This window comes from Pieris rapae, chromosome 11 (genome assembly GCF_905147795.1).
Source record: "Pieris rapae chromosome 11, ilPieRapa1.1, whole genome shotgun sequence".
In the NCBI taxonomy this organism is placed as follows: Eukaryota; Metazoa; Arthropoda; class Insecta; order Lepidoptera; family Pieridae; genus Pieris; species Pieris rapae.
Window position 1 is genome coordinate 10,276,142 of NC_059519.1, and position 24,285 is coordinate 10,300,426.

At 40.4% G+C, this 24,285-nt stretch overlaps 2 protein-coding genes across 2 annotated transcripts; one reads left to right on the plus strand and one right to left on the minus strand.

The window, feature by feature from the left end:
• Positions 1-153: 153 nt before the first annotated feature.
• LOC111003956 (integrator complex subunit 1) lies at positions 154-18,082 on the minus strand. Its single transcript, XM_022274747.2, has 37 exons — positions 17,825-18,082; positions 17,562-17,734; positions 17,094-17,363; positions 15,828-15,963; positions 15,565-15,658; positions 14,555-14,690; positions 14,054-14,259; positions 13,704-13,866; positions 13,299-13,445; positions 12,827-13,024; positions 12,552-12,698; positions 12,297-12,469; positions 11,977-12,129; positions 11,190-11,352; positions 10,907-11,112; positions 10,493-10,691; positions 10,342-10,412; positions 10,010-10,190; positions 9,788-9,925; positions 9,501-9,684; positions 9,318-9,409; positions 5,039-5,181; positions 4,796-4,962; positions 4,212-4,387; positions 3,956-4,141; positions 3,699-3,843; positions 3,416-3,549; positions 3,214-3,333; positions 3,019-3,140; positions 2,415-2,547; positions 2,013-2,201; positions 1,717-1,901; positions 1,446-1,622; positions 1,170-1,334; positions 970-1,096; positions 726-897; positions 154-539 (listed from the first exon to the last, which is right to left on the minus strand). Exons 1-37 carry the CDS (start codon positions 17,973-17,975, stop codon positions 328-330), a joined length of 5,934 nt encoding a protein of 1,977 aa, XP_022130439.2. The 5' UTR covers positions 17,976-18,082; the 3' UTR covers positions 154-327.
• A 133-nt stretch (positions 18,083-18,215) lies between these two features.
• LOC111003930 (putative phospholipase B-like 2) lies at positions 18,216-24,234 on the plus strand. The gene is made up of 13 exons (XM_022274696.2): positions 18,216-18,568; positions 18,890-19,018; positions 19,152-19,266; positions 19,433-19,527; positions 19,790-19,948; positions 20,848-20,968; positions 21,095-21,199; positions 21,557-21,663; positions 21,865-21,981; positions 22,487-22,646; positions 23,318-23,462; positions 23,532-23,676; positions 23,767-24,234. Exons 1-13 carry the CDS (start codon positions 18,402-18,404, stop codon positions 23,861-23,863), a joined length of 1,662 nt encoding a protein of 553 aa, XP_022130388.2. The 5' UTR covers positions 18,216-18,401; the 3' UTR covers positions 23,864-24,234.
• The last annotated feature ends 51 nt before the right edge of the window (positions 24,235-24,285 follow it).

Consider the following 24,285-nt stretch of genomic DNA (forward strand, 5'->3'; position numbering starts at 1 on the left):
TTCTTTATTCTGTTAAGTACAGATTTATTTTATTTTAATAGTATTAAGTATATTTGCTTAATTAACAAATAAAACAGTTTAAAAATGAAAATTGTTATATGAAGTTCCTTAAAATAACATCACAAAAAATAACTCAAAACATTAAAATATCTATTAATTTTTTAATGTGTAGCTTATTTATTAAATTCATGTACTAAATATTTATTTACAAAAGTATAACAAGACATGTAATCTCTAACATTACACAATTTTCACCTGGGCATGGGGCATTTAACATATGAACTTGGCCATAAACATTCCTGACGTCCCACTCCTTCATGTCGGGTACTAACATGCTCTCAGTAAGTTCAAGGCAGACACACATTTAGCGAGACAGGAGTCAACGGGTGCCCTTGAGCGCATTCCTAATTCAAACACTGTGTCTAAAAGTTTAGCTCCGTGCTCTTGTATTCCACAAACCAGGTCAGGCAGCTTCTCTAACACGCTCGCCACCACCTCCGGTTGAGGTGACTCCAGGCATTCCAGGATTGCTTGAAGGCCTGAAATTCAAATAATTCTTACTAGCTATACTATCTAAAGACAAAAGGCGGTCTTTTTTATAAGTTTTCTTTCCGGGTTCGAACTTAAGACCTCACGTAAGAGATTCCCTCACGAGAGCCACTAAACTAACACTCCTGGACATATATTAACTAATTTAAGTGAAATGCTTCATTGTGACGCCATACCTGGTCTCGTATCGGGTGCCGCGGGTAAAAGCTTTGCCAGCAGCGACAGGGCAGCATTCCTCAGCGGAGCGTGCGGCGAAGCGGCGAGCGGGGCGGCGCAACGCAAGATGGCGTCTGCACTGCGGGGACCGCCCCACGCTCCACCGCGACGCACGCCCCACGCCTCTATTTCCTGTGAATACGATGTAAAGTCTGATGCCGATGCTTCTGCATAAAATGCATTCGCATAGAGTTAGTTAATAACCTGCAGCAGCCACTGTAGTTCGTCAGGCGAGGCGCGCCTCCTTTGCAGCGCCGTAAGAGCGTGCGGCGGCGGCGTCACGCTGGAACTCGCTTCTCCGCTCACTACGCCGCTCAACGCCGGTTGATTCCTGTTTCATCAGTCCAATATAGCTCAGCTCACTTCGTCAAACCGTAAAAGGTGAAAAAGATGAAAGCACTCACGCGATGCCATCCCGATGTTTATGCATGAGAGAAGCCGCCCTCTGCGGGCGCGCGGCTAGGTAGCGGCGGAGGAGGGCGGCCACTCGGTGGGGCAGAGCCCCGGAGCCGCCGCCCCCGCTGCACACTAGACTCAGGAAGCACTCCAGGATGCCGTGGATCTCTTCCCTATACGGGGGTGTAAACTTTTACTTATAACATATATATATATATATATAAGTATATAGGTATGAGAAGATGTAATATATTTACTGTATCCCTTTGATTTCGATTACGTACCTCGCCGGCGCCGCAAACAGCTCACTGTCGGGCAGCATCTCCAGCGCTGCCAACAGATGGTGATGGTGTCTGGCCCTCACGCCCCGCAACAAGGCGCCCGCCAGGGGCAGAGCCCGTTCCCCGGCACCCACCACGCGGGACCACACCGCTCGGGCCGCGGCTTCTATGCGCCAAGCCCTGCAAATAATTTCAATTTCATACAGTTTCTGGTATCCCTCTAAGTATCCTTCTGGTTCAGTAGAACTTTCTTCCTCGACATGATGACGCTTACTTCTGCGAGTGTTCCTTCCCGGATTGGTACGTGTTGGGCGCGAGAGCAGTGAGCAAGGTGTGCGAGACTCGGTCCGTGGCGCTGGTGGAGGCCCCCGTCGAGAGCCGGGCACCGGGGCCGCCCACTTCTATGGCCGAACCCGGTCTCTCTTCGCATTCACGGAGGAGCTGAAGGATTTTCGGTACCTGAAGAGGGAACACGCACGCGTTCATATTGGACTCGAATTAGTTAAGCCACTAAACTCGAGCACACGGTTTCCATATGAAATGTGTGATGACAAATCGATCGAAGCGTACCTTCATATACATGAGCAGCAGCAGCAAGGGATGTCCTTTGCTGGCGGCCAAAGCGGCGGCGAGCAGCGAATGAGATTCGCCGCAGCAGCGCAGCAGCAGAGACAGGCGAGCCTCGATGCGCCGCCGCCCCCCCTCCATACTCGACTCCTTCCACGCCTCTTCGCTCACGTAATGGATGAGTACGCCCAGCTTAACAAAATATTCCAATTACACTCTGTATGAAGCAAATTCTATTACAATAAAAAGCATGTACGACCCGGGCTAATGACGAATAATTTGGTTCTCAGTGTCATTTGTTTATCCGTTTTGAGAATCAAGAGCTTAAATATTCTAAGCTTAAAGGAGATGAAATACGCTATTACTTAAAGTATTCAATTACAAATGTGAAACGCCCTTCGTTACCTGTTTATGCGTGAGCCTGAGTGTATCTTCAGGCACGTAGTGTTTAGGCGTGGCTCGATCGCGACCTTGCCATATTCTGGGGCTGTTCACCAAGGCCTCGGCGAAGTCTAATACGGCTCGAGGGGCCCATTTCCTGCGATATAGGACCATTAGACCAATGATTTCTATAATAACTATAAACCATTACAATAGAAAACCACAACCTTCTTCCTTTCTCATAACAGGGAAGGGTCAATGCAACTGATTTGTATTTGGTCAGTCTTTAACACTCAAAAGTTGTGCCTAGTGTGGTAAATCGGTACTCGCAGCCCTAATCTCTCTTAACACGTCTTCATTATGTACGTAAGGACTTAATATAGATTTTTACTAAAAATACCAAAATTTTCTCATGATAATACCCTCTCATCATCAGCTTCGTATAAAATACAAGATCATTTAGGGGTTTTTCCTAATTCGTATCTGAACAGGCTTTAATATTTTGAGCATAAACGTTAGATTTTGTCTGACAGCTCTTTGAAATAAAAGTTTGATCGTTCTAGATGACAGACTAAAAACACAATTCGATGTATAATTGACTTTGGTATTTGTGCATTGATATACTGACCCATCAGGCATCAGCAGTTCCGCGAGACAGGCGTGCAGAGTGCGCCAGGAAGACCTCTGGGCCATCAGCGTCACCAGCAATGGCCGCCAACTCGCGCCTCCGCTCACGAACATGACGCGCATCTGATGTTATTAATTCGATTTAGTCAAATTGTAAGCGTACTTTTATAAAGAGAAATAGAGTGAGATTACTAACGAGCTTAGAAAGAGTTTCCCGGTGAAGCTCAGCGAGCCAGTCCAGCAATAGGCCGCACCCCAATGTGCCATCAGAAAATATCGACGCAGGCGCAGCAGGCTGTCCGGCTTCCGCTTTCACCTGTTTAACATTAAACCAATTTAAGTAATATAAAAACAACATATTTCTCTTAACGAAATTTAAGCAATGAAACTAAAATTACCGGTGAATTATATTTCCCGTCCTGGTTGTTCTGCAACAGCTGGGTAATTGCGTCCACCACGACTTGCGTGTCTTGCGTTTCGATGATGTGGTTCCCTATGGCTTCCAGGGTGCTCGCCGTTGTCGACTCGAAAGCTACGAAAAAAACAAAGGGATTAATTCCACTCTTGTTAGCTGGTGAAAATTGTTAGTTATCGAATCAGAACACAACTAAAGTAGAAAATATAGACTAAGGCAACTTCAAAGTGGCACAAAATCAAACTTATATACTTGTCGTTCTATACCAGTGATTATCTGCTCCTTCGTCGCGGCGTGCGGCAGAAGCGGGAGGGGCGTGTCGAGTGTGCGTGCGACTCCTGCGCCCGCACGCACCGCTTCGTACGTGGGGCCTCGCACGTACGACATATGGGGCAACAGCGCGGCACACACCTGAAGCCAAGACAAGAACGTGACCAACAAATGTAGACGAGGGACTCGGTGGAATCAAGCCCATAAAGGTCCGTTTGCATCAAAGAAATGTGATGATAAACAAAAAACTTACCTCGCCAAGTCCAGCCGGCGCAGCGTGAACCAGAGTCCTCACAAGCGGAGCGGAATACGTCGACCGTGACAAAAGCCCGCGCAACGCTTCCGCTCCACTTCCCGCTCCGCTACCCGCCACGCGCAAAAACTCGAGCGTACTTCGCGTACACGGCCCACCGCCTCGAGCGCTCTCTCGGACGATTTGCTACAAAATTTACAAACAACGTCAACGACTCGACTCTTAGTGCATCCCAAAAGTGACGAGAACCACTTACACTATTGAGCTGAGTGAAGCCAGTGTCCAGGTCTCCGAAGTGGAGCTTCGCCCCCGTGAAGATCGAGGCGAGCAGACTCGTGGCGGATTCCCCGGTAATTCGTGGCGCCGCGGGGGCACATTCCCACGCCTCGGACACTTCTTCCGGGAGAGGGTCTTCCACGAACAGAGTATCATCTAGATATGCATAGACAATGCATGTTATCGATTATTTACCTATTTATATTCGTCAATTATATACAACATATATGTCAGGCAATGCTCGGATTATCACAATATGTTCTGACCGAGTCAATTGACTTGATTTTTATCGTTGCTTTGGTTAATCATTTGATACGGATATTGGTACTACGGTCAGAGCCGAGCAAATGCCTCAAGTTGCGTCGAGGCGTCATCTTGACTTTGGGCAGTGCATCAGGGAATGTAAGACAGTTTCGATTGAGTATTCAGTGGAGCATTTTGGAGATGAGATGTTGGACGGAGTTGGGTCCAGCAGATTGTGATTAGAGTTTGTCAATCAATGTTTAGTATTCTGATGTGTTGCTGAAGGTTACCGCACCAGGGCACTTGGTTGTTTCAACTAACCGGACGGCGCCTGCGGCCTCTGCAGCCTCAAGGCAGCGGCGAAAGCGGCTCCTCCGGTGGCGCCGCGCTGCCTCTGCACGCGAAGCAGCTGCGACATGTAGCCGCGCTCCACGCCCAGGCGGACCACGGCCCCGGCCGGGCACGCGTCCAGGGCGCTCAACAGGGCGCTATTGCAGAATTTTATTCAGTTTAGAGGATTCTCGCTTCGTAGCTGAAGTAAAGGAGCGAAGCCAAATAAGATACCTCATAGACGGCACGGGCATGCCAAAGGTTTGGATGAACAGAGCCAACTTGTGAGCGGGAAGGCCTCGGAGGCCGGCCTCGAGCAGACCCGGCCGCGCCGACCGCACCATGTGAAGTCGGAGCCAGTCCGGTAGAAGTACGCCCTGTAGCGAAATAAATAATTATAGATAATAAAGAAGATTTTCACGAATGCCAGAAACCGGAACTATAATACCTAGTATTGTCTTTTATTTACATAACTTTTACACATTTAAAGAAAAACACTTTTTTAACGGATTATAGATATGTATTATTATATTTAAACTTATAATTATTTGTACATAATTTTAAATTTAAACCGACGTTTCGCGTGCTTTACAGCGTGCGTGGTCACGGTGACTGAAGACAAAGGTGTTAAATGTCAAAAAGTATTACAGCTGCAGAAAATGTTGTGTTATCTGTATTTATTTCCCCGGAGTTGGTATCGACTAAAAGATGTAGGGTTTTTGCAGAAATTGCTCACGGTGTCCTCCATTTTCGCGGGTTGTTTATTTTGAGATTTTAATTTGGATATTATTGGATCCCAGGTGTTTGATAATTTTAGGCCGTCCTCTCTATTGAAATTGGCGTGTTTTTTGATTTCAATGGCTTCGCGTACCAATCTTGGGAAGAATCTTTTTTCTTTCGCAAGTACTTTCGGTTGGTCAAAGCGTATGTAGTGATTAGGCCTATCTAGTGTGTGTTCACAGACTGCTGATTTTGTGTGTCGTCTATGTCTTATGTCCGCGATGTGTTCCTTGAGTCTGCTGGACATATTGCGTTTAGTTTGCCCTATGTAAGACAGGCCACAGTCGCAATCCAGTTTGTATATACCTGCATCTTGCAATGGGGTGTTACTTTTGATTGGTCTTAGGAATTGCTGAATCTTCTTGTGCGGCTTGAAAATTGTATTAATGGAAGCTCGTTTTAGGACCCGGCTAATTCTATCTGTAACTCCCTTCACATATGGCAGGTAAGCTGGCTGGCGAGGAACTGTTTGTGTCTTGTTTTTGTTTCTGTGATGCAGCCGGGGGATGCGCAACTTGTTTCGGTGTAGCACCTGTTTGACATGCTGTAGTTCCTCCTTGAGGTGGGCCGCATCACAAAGACGTTGGGCTCTCTGAAACAAACATTTACCGACAGAGAGCAGTTGTGACGGGTGGTGGTGGGATTCACCATTGAGGTACCTATCTGTGTGGGTTGCCTTTCTGTGTATTGTGTGACCTAGTGTGCCATCTGCTTTGCGTATAATTAAAATGTCCAAAAAGGGCAGACAGTTGTTGTTTTCTTTTTCAACAGTAAATTTAATGTTCTTGTGTATTGAATTTAAATGCGCTAGAAATGTAGATATTTTGTCATTGGGGAGTACTACAAATGTGTCATCGACATATCTCTTGTACAGTCTAGGTTTAACCGGGGCATTGGCCAAAGCTCTCTCCTCAAAGTCCTCCATGAAGATGTCAGCGACTATAGGTGACACCGGAGAACCCATGGCTACTCCATCAACCTGCACATAGAACTCATCTTTCCACATTAAGTACCCTGATGTGAGACAGTGTTTTACAATATCTACATAATCTGGTGACATGTTCTGTTCCTTAAGTCTTTTTGAAATTATATCTAGGCAGTCATTTAGTGGTAAGTTTGTAAATAGTGACTCAACGTCAAAACTCACCATAGTTTCGTTGTGGAGTAATTTGAGATCTCTACATGTTTCCACAAAATGGTAAGAGTCCTTGACATAAGCACTAGTGTGCCCCCTGAGAGGGGATAATATTGATGCTAAGTGTTTGGCTAATTTGTATGTGGGTGAGTCGATATGACTGACTATTGGTCTTAAAGGATTGTTGAGTTTGTGTATTTTTGGCAATCCATACATTTTTGGAGGTTTTACACAGGCTGTTGCTAAGGATTTAACATCTAGTGATAGTGTTTTAGAATATTTAGTAAGAAGGCTGGATGTTTGTTTTATTACCTTGTTTGTGGGATCTTTATCGACTTTTTTATAAGTATTGACATCGTTTAAGAGGAGAGCCATCTTGCTTTCATATTCCGACGTATCCATAACAACGGTTGCGTTCCCTTTGTCAGCTCGGAGTACTACCAAATCTTCGTTCGCCTTTAGATCCGCGAGAGCCTTTGTTTCAGCGAAGGTGAGGTTTCTTTTTGGCGGTTTGCTCGATCGCAGTATGCACGAGATGTCCTGCCGTATAGTTTCGGCCTCATCCTTTGGTATCGAATTTTTGAATATACATTCCTCTACGTAACTAACAATTTCTTCGTGAGGGATTTTTCGCGGTGCCGTTGCAAAATTTAGACCTTTATTTAATACCTCGATGGTTTGTTTATCCAAGTTTTGTTTTGATAGATTGATGACAGTGACGTTTTGACAAGTTTCGGGTGTGTCATTTAAAGTCGCGACGTTTGACAGATGTCTATTGGTTTTTTGTGTTAGTTTTTCAAACTTTTTTATTTGTATGACTTTACAGTTATTGAATTTGTTATGAGCCCGAGTGTTTAAGATGTTAATGCACTGCCTCCAATCTGTTTCCGACAATATCTCATTTAGTTCCTCCGTTTCATTTTGGATTTGAATGTTTAGTCGCTGATACTCTGTTCTGTGTCCGGCGATAAGTTTAATTAACAATTTTCTACTTGCTGTTTCAAGAATACTGGCGCTCCCAATTATGTCCTTCCTTGGAGCCAATCGTACACAATTGGGAATGATGTTGTGGTCTCTGCATCTTTTAAGAAAATTTATGGATGCTAGGAGACGAGATGCCTTTGTTTTCTTGAATTCCAGTCGTCTAATTTTGTTTGCATTTTCCAGTCCGTACTGTTGCACATAGTATTGTCTTTTATTTACATAACTTTTACACATTTAAAGAAAAACACTTTTTTAACGGATTATAGATATGTATTATTATATTTAAACTTATAATTATTTGTACATAATTTTAAATTTAAACCGACGTTTCGCGTGCTTTACAGCGTGCGTGGTCACGGTGACTGAAGACAAAGGTGTTAAATGTCAAAAAGTATTACAGCTGCAGAAAATGTTGTGTTATCTGTATTTATTTCCCCGGAGTTGGTATCGACTAAAAGATGTAGGGTTTTTGCAGAAATTGCTCACGGTGTCCTCCATTTTCGCGGGTTGTTTATTTTGAGATTTTAATTTGGATATTATTGGATCCCAGGTGTTTGATAATTTTAGGCCGTCCTCTCTATTGAAATTGGCGTGTTTTTTGATTTCAATGGCTTCGCGTACCAATCTTGGGAAGAATCTTTTTTCTTTCGCAAGTACTTTCGGTTGGTCAAAGCGTATGTAGTGATTAGGCCTATCTAGTGTGTGTTCACAGACTGCTGATTTTGTGTGTCGTCTATGTCTTATGTCCGCGATGTGTTCCTTGAGTCTGCTGGACATATTGCGTTTAGTTTGCCCTATGTAAGACAGGCCACAGTCGCAATCCAGTTTGTATATACCTGCATCTTGCAATGGGGTGTTACTTTTGATTGGTCTTAGGAATTGCTGAATCTTCTTGTGCGGCTTGAAAATTGTATTAATGGAAGCTCGTTTTAGGACCCGGCTAATTCTATCTGTAACTCCCTTCACATATGGCAGGTAAGCTGGCTGGCGAGGAACTGTTTGTGTCTTGTTTTTGTTTCTGTGATGCAGCCGGGGGATGCGCAACTTGTTTCGGTGTAGCACCTGTTTGACATGCTGTAGTTCCTCCTTGAGGTGGGCCGCATCACAAAGACGTTGGGCTCTCTGAAACAAACATTTACCGACAGAGAGCAGTTGTGACGGGTGGTGGTGGGATTCACCATTGAGGTACCTATCTGTGTGGGTTGCCTTTCTGTGTATTGTGTGACCTAGTGTGCCATCTGCTTTGCGTATAATTAAAATGTCCAAAAAGGGCAGACAGTTGTTGTTTTCTTTTTCAACAGTAAATTTAATGTTCTTGTGTATTGAATTTAAATGCGCTAGAAATGTAGATATTTTGTCATTGGGGAAAAAACCCTACATCTTTTAGTCGATACCAACTCCGGGGAAATAAATACAGATAACACAACATTTTCTGCAGCTGTAATACTTTTTGACATTTAACACCTTTGTCTTCAGTCACCGTGACCACGCACGCTGTAAAGCACGCGAAACGTCGGTTTAAATTTAAAATTATGTACAAATAATTATAAGTTTAAATATAATAATACATATCTATAATCCGTTAAAAAAGTGTTTTTCTTTAAACTATAATACCTCTTCAGCAGATTCCGCAACAACGGTGTCCGGGGCGTCGGAGCCGACCCACATCGTCTGCAGCCAGGAATACATCTCTTGGTTCACATCGACTAAAACGAAATTCTAAATATTCTTATCTCGTTCTCTATTTTGGGAAATAGATTCCCGCGTTTGATAGAATTATTCGACGACAATACATACACATGGACGGTCCGTAGCAGAGCAGTTTCAGATGCGCATGCGCAGTGACCACGTGTAGGACGGCACGTCTGCCGTTCGACCACTGCAAAGTGACCTTCTCTCCACCGGCCCAGGCGCTGCCGGCGCCTTCGGTCCCGTCCTCTGTCGGTTTTTGGGTTTCCGACTGTTGACCCAGCGTAAGTACCTAGAAACGTAATAGATTTTAGAAGAAATGTCACATAATGTGGCATTGAAACGCGACTTTGAAACAGAAGTTCGGACTTGAGCATTTTATGAGCAGCCGTCACCTGTCTGAGATGCGTGTACAGGATGGTGGTGGCGGCGAGCAGGGCGCGATGGTGCGCTCTTTGGTCGCTCCGTCTCTCGGCGGAAGGGAGCACGTGGCCTATGACCGTCGTTCGCTCCATTAGCACTTGGCTTAAATCCTGCACAAATTATTCATTATTACATAAATTGTCAAGTTCAAATTTTAATTGGTTATTTTAAAGGATCCAAATAGATTTACCGACCAGGACGGTATCGGTCAGCTCGTCGGGTGGATTATCTGAACAGTGGTCGGCGAGGAACGAGAGATAGGCCGCCAAATGTTCCGGGATGCACTCGACGAGTAAGGCGGCGCGTATGCGTCGTAAGCCCTCGGCCTTTAGGGCTTCCCAGTGACGTAAAGACGGTAACAATGGCAGCCAGGACCTGTAAAAAAATTAACAATATCTACCGCTCATTATTATCCAGTTAAATTATATTACTTGACCGGGCAGGTCAAGTAATATAAAAATAGCTAAGAAAACAGAACTGTCTTTCTATAATGACAAGATAAATTATCCAATAAAGGCATTCTTACTCGGGATTCACATCTGAATTATAGTCTAACTCCGCCGCCTCGTCTGACGAGGACAGGACCAGCTTTAAGCCCTGAAAAAACAAAATAAATAGTTTTTGTTTAAATCAGCTAAAATTGAATCTATCAATCTATCTCTTCACTATTGACTCACCCTCGTAGCGGAAGCCCGCGTGGGCGCGTGCGCATGAGCAAGCCTGTGCATGTAATAGTGCAGCACTGCCCGTGCGCCCTCCTCGGTCTGCAGAGTCCGCCGGACATGAGCGCAAAGCTCACTCGTCTTGCTCGTCTCGCCCGAACCGCCCGCGCTGCCCGCCGAAAGGAACTCGCAGAGGCATTGCACCGGCAGGACGCTGAACAAGCAAATCGATGTCAAGAGCGTCACTCAGCTCGAATATCAAATGTTATATCGAGTTGTTGGGCATTCGAGGTGGAAGGCGTGTCCCGATTCCTATCGAGGAAGTTCATCTAATGTTTTCTCATCCAAGAATGTTTAAAGTGATGAGATAACCACAAAACGTGTGTGGTAAACTTGAGTTTTGGAGATAAAAATGTTTCAGAGCCGAACCTCAGCTCCAACCGTTCGTGCCGAAGTAACTGATGCAGCCAGGGCATCGCCCGACGTGTTCCGTGACGTTCCACCAACTGGAGGAGTAGCGCCGGTTGTCGGCACAGAAGTCTTCCGAGCCGCAGTTGAGAGCTTAACGTCTGCAGCGCTTCGAGGACACCCGCGGGCGGACGCCTCGCCGGCCCCAGGGGCTCCATGAGGGTGAGCTGCGGAGTTGTGGAAGGTCATAAATGTCAATATGAAGATATAATTCAAGTTATACGAATTTAAATTTAAGTCACACCTGGCTGAGCAGTCTGGAGGAATGTTCGGTGATGGGCAGAGGCAACTTATTAGCGGCGTTGCTGGCGGCCGCCAAGTGGCTCTCCAGTTGCAAGATGGACGTACGTTCGGTCTCCGTGCGTTCGATCTCGCCCGGGCCGTTGGTCCACTCTATGGATGGTTTCCTGAAAATAAAGATTTTAAATAAAGGTATCTCGAGAATTATAGATTATTTCCAAGTTAAACCGCCTAAAAAAATGTGCGTGCGTACAAAGTACACATGTCAGAAGTGAAACTTCTTTGTAAATTAATAGTAATAAAAGCTCCAATACATGATCATGTACCAGTATATGATCACTCCATGTATTTGTATATCTATAGTCACACTGTTTACACTGTATAGGTGCCAATAAGTAAACAAATAAAAAATCTGCGTTTACTGCACAAGACAGAATTTCTATCTAAACTTCAAATATGTAACCACTAAACAATACATCAACCAATAGTGTGTAGTTTTTCTCGATCTCCCTTTCTCACTCCCTCTCAATAGGTTTAAATCGCTCTCTCCCTATTCTTCGACAAAAACGTTGCACATCTTCGTGACGTTTCATCCGTAAAAAAATTCCCTCATGCGCCTAAAGTTTCACTTCAAAAATATTCAGTACGATCTGATTTAGTAATACAATGAGGAGCATATTAGGATAACACGGCAGTCTCCCTAAGTAACTTCTTTTCTAAGAGCGCAATGAATACCCGCTCCTGGGTGGAATATCGTTGACAGGCTTCAAATCATCCATGAGCTGGCTCACCCGGTTATGCAGCATTCGATGAGCGCTCTCAAAGTGGGGTAAGTGGTTGCAGCTCTTTCGGCGAACTGATGAGGGTTGTGGGCCGCGAGCATCGTCAGCACGAGCCACCCTCGCCAATACAGTGCCGTGATCGCCAACGACGGGGCCGTGTACCTTCGAATCAATATAATACGATGAGTACTTTTCTAAAGCAATAATAATACTGGAAGAAAATAAGGCGAACTAAATAATTAAGCCAATTTGTTATTCAAGACTACTTCTTGTGTGTCTCGAAAATCTTCTAAGGATTAGAAATAAAATACTCGTGGCGACAGTCATACCCGGCGGGCAGAGTAATGTTATCCGGTGGATGGAATTGACACAGCTGGAATATGTAATCGGCGATCTCCAACTTGTCAACTTGCAGAGGCCCATCCTCGGGTGGCAAAGCGCAAGCTCGACGCACCAATTGCTCCAAAAGCTCGAACACCTCCGCCGGGGATACGGGGATTTCCTGAAATTTTTAATATGACATTAAAATGTTTATCAGGACACACATAACGCCTTCGCGAATACGAGCGTGTACGCGTACGTACTTTGGAAAGGCCAATGAATATGAGTCTCAGTATGGTGTGCTGCGACAGAGGGGCTTCGCAGCAGAGCCGGTAGGTGAGGGCGCGCTCGGACTCCGGAGGCCAGTTGTCCACTTTGCTGTAAGTTTCCGCGGACTCCACGAACATAATCTGCAAATTATCACGTTCGCTTAAGTATTGAGCTTATTAATTTTAACTGGAACGAAAGGGGTTCGATAAGAGAAGATTACTACTTAAAAGGCGTTAAAGAAGTCTAAGAAGAACTAATACTACAACACCTTGTTCAGCGCATGCTGATAGTCGTGGCGTTGAGGGCGGTACACCCCCACGGCGGTGTCCAACAGCCAAGCCAGCGCCTGCTGCTGCAGGGCGGCCAAGTTAGCGCGGTAGTCGGGGCAGTGGGCGCGTTGGGTCGCCGTCACCAAGCAGCAGCAGCAGAACAAGTCTGCCAGGGAAGAGAACGCCCGCTCGCGGATCTACGTCACACACCACGCGTCAAGAATTTACATAACTCACTCCCTAGACATATATATGCCATGGAAATTACTAAGACTTTTTAAATTAATACCACACCATGTTTTTAGCGTACAGATGGACATCAATCTAGAAGATTTATACACAAAATCGAATTCTACATAATACAGTAACTAAATTACAAGTTTAACAAGCCAATCCATATTTTTTCTTAATTTTTTTAGATGGAATACGATTAAGATAACCCATAATGTAAAATTGGATCAAAATGATTACTTCTTGCGGGGGATCATGCGGCGGCGGATGCGCAAGCGCATGAGCGAGAGGCAACAAGGCCTGTGCGTCGGAGCGAGCGGCGCGTATACATTCGCGAGTCAGCGCACGTAGTGGACGCAGGTAGTCTTCTGTACGCAGCAGCAGCTCCTGAAATAAACAAACCCAATTTTATCCAGACCATGATAATTTCTTAAACTTTTACAAAGTAAAGAAAAATAACGTTATCTCCAACGAATTTTATAAATATCCACGTATGCCTTCTCTGGAGTAGTTCGGTGCCAAACTATGGACCTCAGCAGTTCCAGATAAGATAGTTTCTACTGTTCCACTTTTACCTACTTATAACTGGTTGTTTATGGTCACGCGTTTGACCTGACGTTAACGTCCTGATAATGTTAAGTATACCTGATAAGTATCCGCCATAGCAGCGGGCACGAGCTGCGGCTGCGCATGTATGAGTGCAGCCAAAACGGCCATATTGTTCGGCGAGCGCACGTTTGACAACTCGTTGTAGATCGTGTGGGTCACCACACTGCGTAATAGCGCCGGGCTCTCCGATACCATCTCCCTGCACAGAGTATAATAAATACATACATTAGGAGATATCTTTTAGGTAGATAGGTTATTTAATTATTTATTAAAGTTCACCACATCACACGTAATGCTATATCTGCACAAGCTATATTTCCAAAATACCTGACAATTTTGGTAAACATAAATGTTAGAAATATATATTAAGATGTAAAATTCGTCACCTCAGACACGCCTGGTAGGCACTCTGCAGCGGCTTGGTCTTGAGTCGCATCCGAGCGAGTTGCGCCAACACTTCGTGGTCCCGCGGTGCGCTCGGGCCGGACGCGCACGCGTTGGCGCACACGTATGCGAGTAGCTCCTGCGCCGCTCGCCAGGTCTTGCCCGAATGCAGCCAGCCTTCTAAACGGGAGGCTGCTATCATTCGAATCTAGGGCAACGGTAGACATCTTTATTACACTTAACTGATAAATTGTATCATCACTGAACAGACATTTTAGGCATGTTTTACAGATATTCGCTATAAAAGCACTTGCATTGGTGAGCAGTGAATGTGTTAATTTAAATTATATATAGTTAATTTAAATTATTGTTTTTCTGGGTACAATCATCATATCAGTAGCTAAATAAAATAATCATGAATACTAGAATAACGAGATAGAGATAACATTTAGATATATATAAATTATATTTTTCAGTCACGCGCGACAATCAGACGAAAATACCTCGGGAAATCCACAAGTAGCAGACAATAGTTTTAGGAAACCTTTCCCCATCGCATCGGGCGCGGCCCGCCTCTGTATCTGCTCCTTGATAGCCTCCAGCACGAGGGCCTCCACACTCTCATAGCTACTGGAATATCTGGAAGACGAACTGCTATTATATGTCTTAATTAAGATGCAAGAATAGCGCCAGGTTATAAACAAATACATACAAAATACTCCTAATTATTTGTCCAAGTATAAAGAGTGTTTTCATCAATCACGCAGCCAAATTAAACAATAAAGGTATCCAAACAAATTCACAACAAATAATACTCACGTTGTGAATTTATTCGTCCTGGGCGACACTCATCTTCTCTTGTGGTGCATTTAAAAATGTTTTCATAGCTTCCAGGTCTGGTCATTTCCCAGAAAATTAATGGCACGAGCCCATTTTAAATTATCTTTTTTACGACATCACTCACATCCGTCTTTTTGCAAATGGCTTTATGTCGATGTTAATTTTGCAAGCGAGAATGTTAAGGGATATCTTGACGAAGTCAGCTCAAAAGAAATCGAATAAAAAACTACATTTTTAAGATTTTTCAATAGTTTCGTAGTTAAGTGTAGTGTGTTATATATTATTATATTGGTTCAGTGCATTCAAGATCTATGGTTGCAATGAAAGATCGAAATTCAATTGCAAGAAATTGTTCCGAGGGAATCGGAGGTATGGGAAGGAAGTATTCGATATCGAAATTGCGTCACTAAATCTTTTTAACACCTCTTTACTACGTCGATTATTCACAACCCCAGGAAACTTCTACTACACTCCCACCAGGAAGGGAGGTTGACTAATTGCACTGGTGAAATAACTCTTATTATAGATAGATATTTAGGGGAACACAATTATATTAACGCCGTCCGCAAATCAAGATCATTTTTATATGTCACCAAACTCGTTCGATCATTTAAAAGTGAACGTCGTAAGCGCTAGTTTATGTATAGCAACAAGAGTATATTTGTTTATTTACCTGGGAAAGACGGTATACTCTAGCTCAGTGTTGTCCACGTCATCTTCCGTACTTCCCATCAACGGCGAGCCAGACCCTGACGGGGACATTGTTCCTAAAAATAACCATATTTATAACATAAAGAATAGAATATTAAAAAGTTTTTAGTAATATTTTTATTGTATGATTTATAAAATTTAACATACAATGCTACATAGATGCAAGTGTACAGACAGACTTACATTTTCCTGTGAATGTGCAATAAGCAATTGGCGTTAACTCACCCAAAGTACTCTCAGTGGGTATAAGATGTGGAGGCGGTTGTTTCGTGCTGAACGCCGTGACAATATTTTCCACCAGACATTTGCACCAGGAACAATCCACCCACCACCTCTCATTGAGAGCGTCATCCAGGTAAACCTGTCAGATCAGAGACTAATTAGACATTTAAAAACTTATTTTGTTGCCGTAATATAAACAGTATCACTTGAAAATGCTATTTTAAAAATATTGTAAAAATACATATATCATGTTTATTTTTGAGTGCACAGCAACGGAACAGAATTGGTATATTATATGCCGTTCTAGTCAGACTAATTACTTGGTTGCTGGACGTACATCGTGACCTATTACATTATATTGTATTCATTGACCTAAAACGACACACGGCCGCACTAAACGAAGTATTACCGTCAATAATTGGAAATTCATTAATTTTAATATCTAAATAATTTGATTTTTTTCGGTTTTTTTAAATGTACTTGGTAAATTAAATAAAATCAATGTTGTTTTGTCCCCTCGGTGTTTGAAGTTGAAGGTATAGTACAAACATGCAATAATTTAAAAATCCGTCCTTCTCTGCTATACTACTACTTGTTTACATATATAGTACATAACCCGGACATGTCGTACTCCCCTGTACTTACGCCCTTGGAACCGACACGAATGACGATTATTTCGCAGATATCACAACTATCGAAAATTCTTTGCACAGTAAAAGACTGAAGTCGCTCACACATAAAAAAATACACACTGCTTTTTGAAAAAAACATATATCAATAATTGTATTTCACTGAGTTATTAAGTAACTAACTAATAGTGACATAGAAAATGAAAGGTTTAAGGCTTACTTAAATAAGGATTCATATAATAACTTATATTTTTGCAGTAGTTTTATACTATCTCAAAGATTATGTATACTAAAAAGAGGTAAAGTTCATATGTGAATCTACTGGACAGATTTAAAAAATGCTTGTAATAATAGAATTTCACATTTGTTACATGTTAAAATTTCATGCAAATATGATGCCAGTAGATCAATACCATAGAGGCTTTTTGTACAAATAATGATTTAATAACATGACAACAAATTTATTTTCTATTACAAACAATAGGTATATAGTTTTAAGTAAAGTTCTAATAATTATGTGAAATTTAAATTTAAATATGTGAAATAAAAATTCAAAAATAAATTTTTGAATATTTTCAATATATGTATATGTATTAAATCTAATCCTAATCCTTCCAATACTATTTATAATAAATCTTACCTTTATGAATGTATCAGGCCAGTTGTTACTATCCTTATGTCCTGCATACAGCATATTACATGCTAGAACAAACACTAGCGGATTGCCTTTACTCTTAAATGCTGCTCCTTGTTCCCTCTTCAGCAATGTACACAGTGTTTGAGTAACAGTCTCATGAGCAAACATATTGGGACGAATCTTTGTTAGATACAACATGCCCATACATAGTATTGGATCAGGCTTTGACCGTTGGGACTTTAAGAGACGAATGGAGCCTGTTAAAAGACCAAGCTGAAATGTCACTATGAATTAATATACTTAAGCCTTGATTTAATTAAAACCATTAGAGAAACCTAAGTACCTTTGTTTATGAAATAAAATAATAATGTTATAATAAAATTATCATATATATAAAAATGGTTTTTAATATTTTACACATGTGAATGTTCAAATCTACTTTCTACTATATCTCAACTATGTAATACTCACAAGTTTGTCTGAATTATGTGTATCAAGAGCTTGAAGTACATTAGGAACCAAGTCAACGGGATCAATTTCAAGTGAAGTTGTTGATACTGATTCTGCAGGAGAACCTATTCTTGATCTCTTACTTGGTGGTTGGGTCCCAAATCCTGTGCTGTCTCGTTTCCTTTCCACAACACCTAAATTTGTATCAAATATAACAGTGTTATAAAGCTGTAGTGTTGTGCAGACAGATAATTAAATAGAATGCTAATGCACTTAAACCTTACCGCTAGTGGAAGGCTTATGTATGCTTCGTTTCTCGGAGTCTCGCGAGACTACCACAGTCGACTTGCTGCCCAACGCAAATATATCCTGAGGATGTTGTGGAGCCTTGCTTTTACCCCCACGACCGGCTGAAGACATTTTACCACGCTCCATTGTGGTAAGTACGTATTTTACTCCTTATATTTAACTCACTTCACTTTATATTTTTTTATTAAAGATCATCTAAAAGTAAATATATTAATAATTTACTTATGTTAAAAGTTTGGATACAATAATACTATTATGACTTTTATTCAAGTGCGAACCACAGACAAATTAGAAAACAGTAAACGTGTTATTGTCAAGTAGCAGGCATTGACAGTTATTTAGCTTGACAAAATGAAATGAATTTATTTTCCCAATATGAGAGACTGAGAGAGTGAATTGTTTATTGTGAAACAAAGCTAATCCAAATAGCAAGACTTTAAACTATTATTATAGTGTGTAGTTCTGTTATGGTAATAAATAATATAATAAAGTTATGAACTAACGAGAACCCAATTATGGTCGAGTAGTGATTTACTTGCGAGTTTATATAAAATGATTACGGTGGTTTTATTACAACTGTTGTTGTTTGTAAGTGGGAGCAAATATGGTTTTATTATATGGTCTGATAAGGCCGTTGTATCAGTGACCAACGATCTTAAACTAATTCCACCACTGCACGTCGCCAGGGCTACTTACACGAATGACATTAACTCAACTGGGTACGTTTTGCCACTTTACCTTATACAAAATAACATGAATTAAGTAGTATGACATTCTAAAGTAAGACTGGTACAAACAACATATATGCCTTCACAATATCAGATTTTCTCATAAACATATTTATTCCAAAACAAATCATAAATAAACACGAAGAATTTCATGTAACTGTAATGTACATTCACATACATTTCTTCATTTTCTCCTGGTTCAACTATCTCTGAAGAATATTCAAGAAAATGAAATAGATACAGAATACCATATATATAAATCATTTTTAAGTGTATCAAGAGCATCACAGCTTAAGTTCACCCTTAATGTAGATGGGCCTTCTTGGAATTACATACATCACCCGATGCAAGTGATGAGAAGCAAGCATATGCAGCGGGATTCCTGGAAGGATTTCTCACCAGAGACCTTATTTGGATGCACTGGCAAAATATGTTAAAAGGGTAAATTTTATGGTGTTGTGATACAGTATAAGTAGTCTACTAAAGATACTTGTGACAAATGAAATTGCTCCTATTATCTATGAATAAAAAACTAAAGTTGAAAACTAAACAGACTTTTACAATATATTTTCAGATATTGTTACAATAAAATAGATGTGTGTGGTCTGATAGAAGAATATGTGGACATAAATGAGCGCTACATTGCTGACATGATTCATACTCACCCTAATGATGCATACTGGTATCATGTAAGTGTATCAAAAATTTATAATATTAAACTGCCAAAAAGTATATCTGTTTACCCTTATAGCAAAATGTGAGAAATAACTATTTTCCAAATCCTGATTTATTGAATCAATATGCTAGTAATTATATTTTTTTTTTATCTATTAATTTTTTTTTTTTCATAACCAGGTAAAGCTATACAAGATACAATTAGAAGGTTTGGCTGCTGGCTACAACCAGGCAACTACTGATTCTTATCAATGGCTGACTACACGTGATATATTGTGAGTATACAGAAACTATAGCTGGATAAAGTTAACAAATCAAAAATTAATGTTTCAAATCAAAAATAATAAATTTTACTGTTTTTTAGCTGTTTTTTTCCATTAAAATAAAAAATATATTTAAATATTTTTTTCCATTACTGATTTTTTAATATTTGAAGAAGTGTTTCCATGAAGTATTGTCAATGAGTCCTTTTCCTACTTATTAACAATTACATAAGAAATTTGTTGAAATGTTTATATAATACATATATCATTTCAGATGGATTAACATGTTAGGTGACCTTGATGACCTGGCATTTGCGCTTACAATACCAAAAAACACTCCAGAGAGTCTGCTATTTGGGGAACATTGTAGTGGTTTAGTCAAGCTATTACCGGATAATGCAGAACTCTTTACATCTCATGTAACTTGGAACAGGTATGTTAGCAGCTGTTTTTTTAAAGCATCTGTACGCCCCTTTGACTTTGTTATTTATGTATATGATTACCTTGTCTTCTATTAATCATAATAATAGCCTTGATTTCCTAAACTTAGTTATGAGCAATAGCAGTTTCATTGATTTTGAATTGAAATAAAAATATTTTTATAAATTAAAATTAATGTGAGACCGATCTTCTTCATCTTAGATTGTCCTGATTCATGTGCACTATTTACTTTTTGTTTTGTTTTATGTAACTTGTATCAGTTTAGTTTATTTTTATTTCTTTTTGTTTCTGTTAAGTATGTTTTTTTTTTTTTTCCCCTTTTTATTTTTGCACTTCTTGCCTACCTTATCTAATATACTCATAGTGGTTTTTTTCCTTTACTAACAGTGGTTGTCTGGAAGAAATCGCTCTAAAGCGATAAGGCCGCCAGTTGCTTGTCATTAAATTATGTTTAATATTTTCCTTTTATGTAATGCAACAAAGTGTAAATAAATAAATAAATAATATTATTAACTTTTATCATTATGTAAAATACACTAAGATTTATAAACCACCACGCTTGTCAAGTTTTGGTTTGTCCATCATTGGACATAGGTTTATTTATTTCGCCTTTTAATGTTTGACTTTATAATATTCTTTAGCTTTTTATATGTTTATGCTAAGACGCTAGGATCTTTTAATAATAAAAAACTTTTTTAGCCGTTCAGTTTTAGTTTCCACCTTGTACATTTATGATTGCAAAATTGTCGTGTTACAGAGTAGTAAAAAAGTATCTGTTGGTTGATGTTAGCATTCCATACAACATTTCTATTCATATAACGAGACTGAGCTTGTAATTATATTTAAGAAGTTTTTCAAACTTGTTGACACCTGAGTTGTACCGTGTCGCAGCTACCAATCAATGTTGCGCCTTCAGAAGATGTACGTGCTCAGTTACCAAACATCGCCAAACAATGCGAAACCGATTCCCGGTAGAAAAATGGCCTTCACTTCTTATCCTGCCTTTGTTCAGGTAATACTCTCATAAACTACCTACTACTACTAACAGCATTAATATATTCTTCTTATTAGAAACATACAAAAATAATATTTTTATCCATTAATATGTATTATGTGTAGATAAAAAATAGTATGTCAGTCAACAGATGACTGGTATATAACATCAGCGGGTCTGGTGGCCGCAGAAACAACCATCGGAAACAGCAACAGGACGCTTTACGAGAACGTGCAGCCCATGGGACAGGTAACGCCCATTTCACAAAAAGCAATTATATTATAATCGTAATATCTTAGATATTACTTTTTTTTAAGTTTAACCCTATGTTATAAGTTTAAAATTTAAACTTTTTAGAACTAGATCAAATATGTCATTGCAGGGATTGCGTTACGCGGTCATGCTACTTTTATTTCAATTACATCAAAATAGTCACGTTTATGTGTTCAATATTATAATGTGATAAATATACTACATGATCTGTCCGTAATGTAACACAACATCCTTACATTTCTATTTAATGGACAAATTTCGTAGAATATTGTCTAGATTATCCTTTTTATCATGTTTTTGAACAGGGCATTACCAATCTCTCATTAAATTTAGATAATGGAATTCGTGCGGGCAATGGTGGCCACCAGATTGGCCACGAGTGGAGCTCACTGGGTCGACTTGTTTCGCAGGCATAACAGTGGGACTTACAACAACCAATGGTGAGGCGGTTATTTATCTATCTATATGTGATTATTATTATTTTTCTGACAGTTTTGCCTATAGGCCTAGATTGTCTTCTTGTGGCCTTTTCTAACTTATATTATAGTGGCTGAGAACTTTTCAAATAAATAAGTGATCATTATAAATGTTACAAACAACTCGGGTGGTTTATCGAATAACTCATACTTATATTATTGCAGGTACATCGTCGACTATAAAAAGTTTAAGCGAAAAACTCAGAAATCCGAAGGGCTAGTTGAAGCTGGCTTGTTGTGGGTAATCGAACAACTGCCCGGCTTCACTGAGGCAGCTGATCTGTGAGTACTAACTAACAAGTTGCAATATTAATATTTTATTTTATTATTTGAATAAGGGAATTTCAGCTATCGGTTGCGCTATCAAAGTATTAATCGTTACGAAATATAAGTTTCAAAATTTGTTACATAATATTATTTAAAGCCAAAACATTTCATTTAACTCGAACCAAAGTATTTGGGTAAATTAAGTAGCGTATTCTGATACGCAATCCAGAGCGGGATTAAACCAGCGCGGGGCCTGTAGCAAGTTTAGGGTATATCGGCAAATATAGAGAATAGAGATAGTAACTGTCAATTAGACCTATTTAAGCAAATCTGATCTATATTCAACAATACAGATCAGATCTGCATGCAGTCACTCTTATAAATATAAAACATTTTTAGGTATCCGACGCTCGAGCGCCGGCCCCCCCAAATTCCCGTAGCATTTGATACTCTTGCTACGTGGCTAATCCGTGCGCATATCTGATTTATGAGTTTCTATAGATGTTTTTATCTCTAATAGAACAGAAGAACTAAAGGCCACGTCGTACTTCCCATCGTACAACATCGCATACTTTCCTCGCATTTTCAATCTCAGCGGCGGCAACGAGCGAATCGCTACATTCGGCGACTGGTTCGCCTACGAGACGAACCCGCGAGCTAAAATCTTTCGTGAACAACAGGTCAATTTTATAACAAATTAAATCTATATATATATACATATAAATGTTATGTTAGTTTGTGTACGCTTCAAAAACTCAAAAACTTCTGCACCGATCGAGCTGAAATTTTAGCATGTTATATAATCCGCATCGAGGATTGTTTTTATTTTTTATATTGAAGCGAGGAAAACACCCGCTGAGAACCGCAATATTAATGGCGCAGGCGCATGAGAAACAATATTTGTTCCCAACTACATTGCCATTCAATCACAATGTGCCACAGCGAAGCGTGGCTAGTATGGATATATTTCGATTATCTTTATTTAATACTAGCTGACCTGGCAAACGTCGTCTTGCCAAACTACTACCTTTAACTCAGCGCCATCTGTTAGAATTGTATCAAATAATAAACAAATGTTAATGTTATCGTAATTTTAGTAAGGATGCCTATTTTTTTGAAAATGAAATATAGCCTATGTCACTCAGGAATGATGTAGCTTTCCAACAGTGAAAGAATTTTTCAAATCTGCCAAGTAGTTTCGGAGCCTATTCAATTCATACAAACAAACAAACAAAAAATCAAACCTTTCCTCTTTATAATATTAGTATAGATTAGTATAGATCTACACGTAGAAATCAAATTTCTGTTTAAGTTTAATTTTATAAAATTTATTGTATTATTATTTTTTTAGGAGTCCATCGACTCAATGGGCAGTATGTTCCGCGTGATGCGATACAACGATTACCGCCACGACCCTCTGTCGCGGTGCGCATGCAGTCCGCCCTACAGCGCCTGCAACGCAATTTCCGCCCGGAACGACCTCAATCCTGCTAACGGTGCGTTCGCCATGGCTCTACCTCTTCATATAGTCTTAACATCCTCATTTAATTGTGTGCCGTGATTAGGTTCATTTCCGTTCCGGGCGCTGGGTCACAGAAGCCACGGCGGCACCGACGCCAAGGTGACGAACTCGGAGTTGGCCAAGAAGTACCTCTTCCTCGGCGTCTCGGGGCCCACATATAACATTTCCCGGGGCATACCGCCTTTTCAGTTAGTATTACTGCGTTGCTACACAACTACTTCATCTTCATTATGCACATAAATAATGCCTTCTTTATAAATCTGTATTATACTTTTTAGATGGAGTAAATTTGACATGGGCTCAGAGGTGTTTCATGAAGGCCACCCTGATGTTTGGACTTTCTCACCTCTCATTCATCATTGGGAGTGGGGCTGAATATTTCAGATGGTCAGTTAGCAAGATCGTCTAAATAAGACAGGGTAGACTCATATAGATTATATGGCATTCTGTATAAATGAAAATGGATAGACCATAGGCAATAAATACCCAACTTAGCTCTACCGCCCTCGAGACCTTCCTTCTCTTTGTGGGGCCTCACAATTTAGAAATTAAAAGTGTACAATTTACATTTCTGAAACTGTTGCCAATTACAAATAATTGATGTGAGTTGTGATTCCTTGCTTAATTGGAGACATTATTAAAAGTTCACATTTGTTGAACATTAATCAACTATTACTTGAAAAACACATTGACATAATTCTCTAAACTCAGGTTACAAAAACTAAGAACTGAAAATAAAAGACTATTTTGATAAGTTTATATTATTAATTAGATTACAAGATATAAGTTTTATAAAT

Excerpts from the sequence above, each read along its gene's own strand:
- LOC111003930 (XM_022274696.2), top strand. The coding sequence starts at position 18,402 with ATGATTACGGTGGTTTTATTACAACTGTTGTTGTTTGTAAGTGGGAGC. Across the intron at positions 21,982-22,486 it reads TTCACTGAGGCAGCTGATCT|AACAGAAGAACTAAAGGCCA; the intron begins GTGAGTACTAAC and ends TATCTCTAATAG. Across the intron at positions 22,647-23,317 it reads AAATCTTTCGTGAACAACAG|GAGTCCATCGACTCAATGGG; the intron begins GTCAATTTTATA and ends TTATTTTTTTAG.
- LOC111003956 (XM_022274747.2), bottom strand. The coding sequence starts at position 17,975 with ATGGAGCGTGGTAAAATGTCTTCAGCCGGTCGTGGGGGTAAAAGCAAG. Across the intron at positions 9,410-9,500 it reads CTGCTACGGACCGTCCATGT|TCGATGTGAACCAAGAGATG; the intron begins GTATGTATTGTC and ends ATTTCGTTTTAG. Across the intron at positions 1,623-1,716 it reads GGGAAGGAACACTCGCAGAA|GGCTTGGCGCATAGAAGCCG; the intron begins GTAAGCGTCATC and ends AATTATTTGCAG.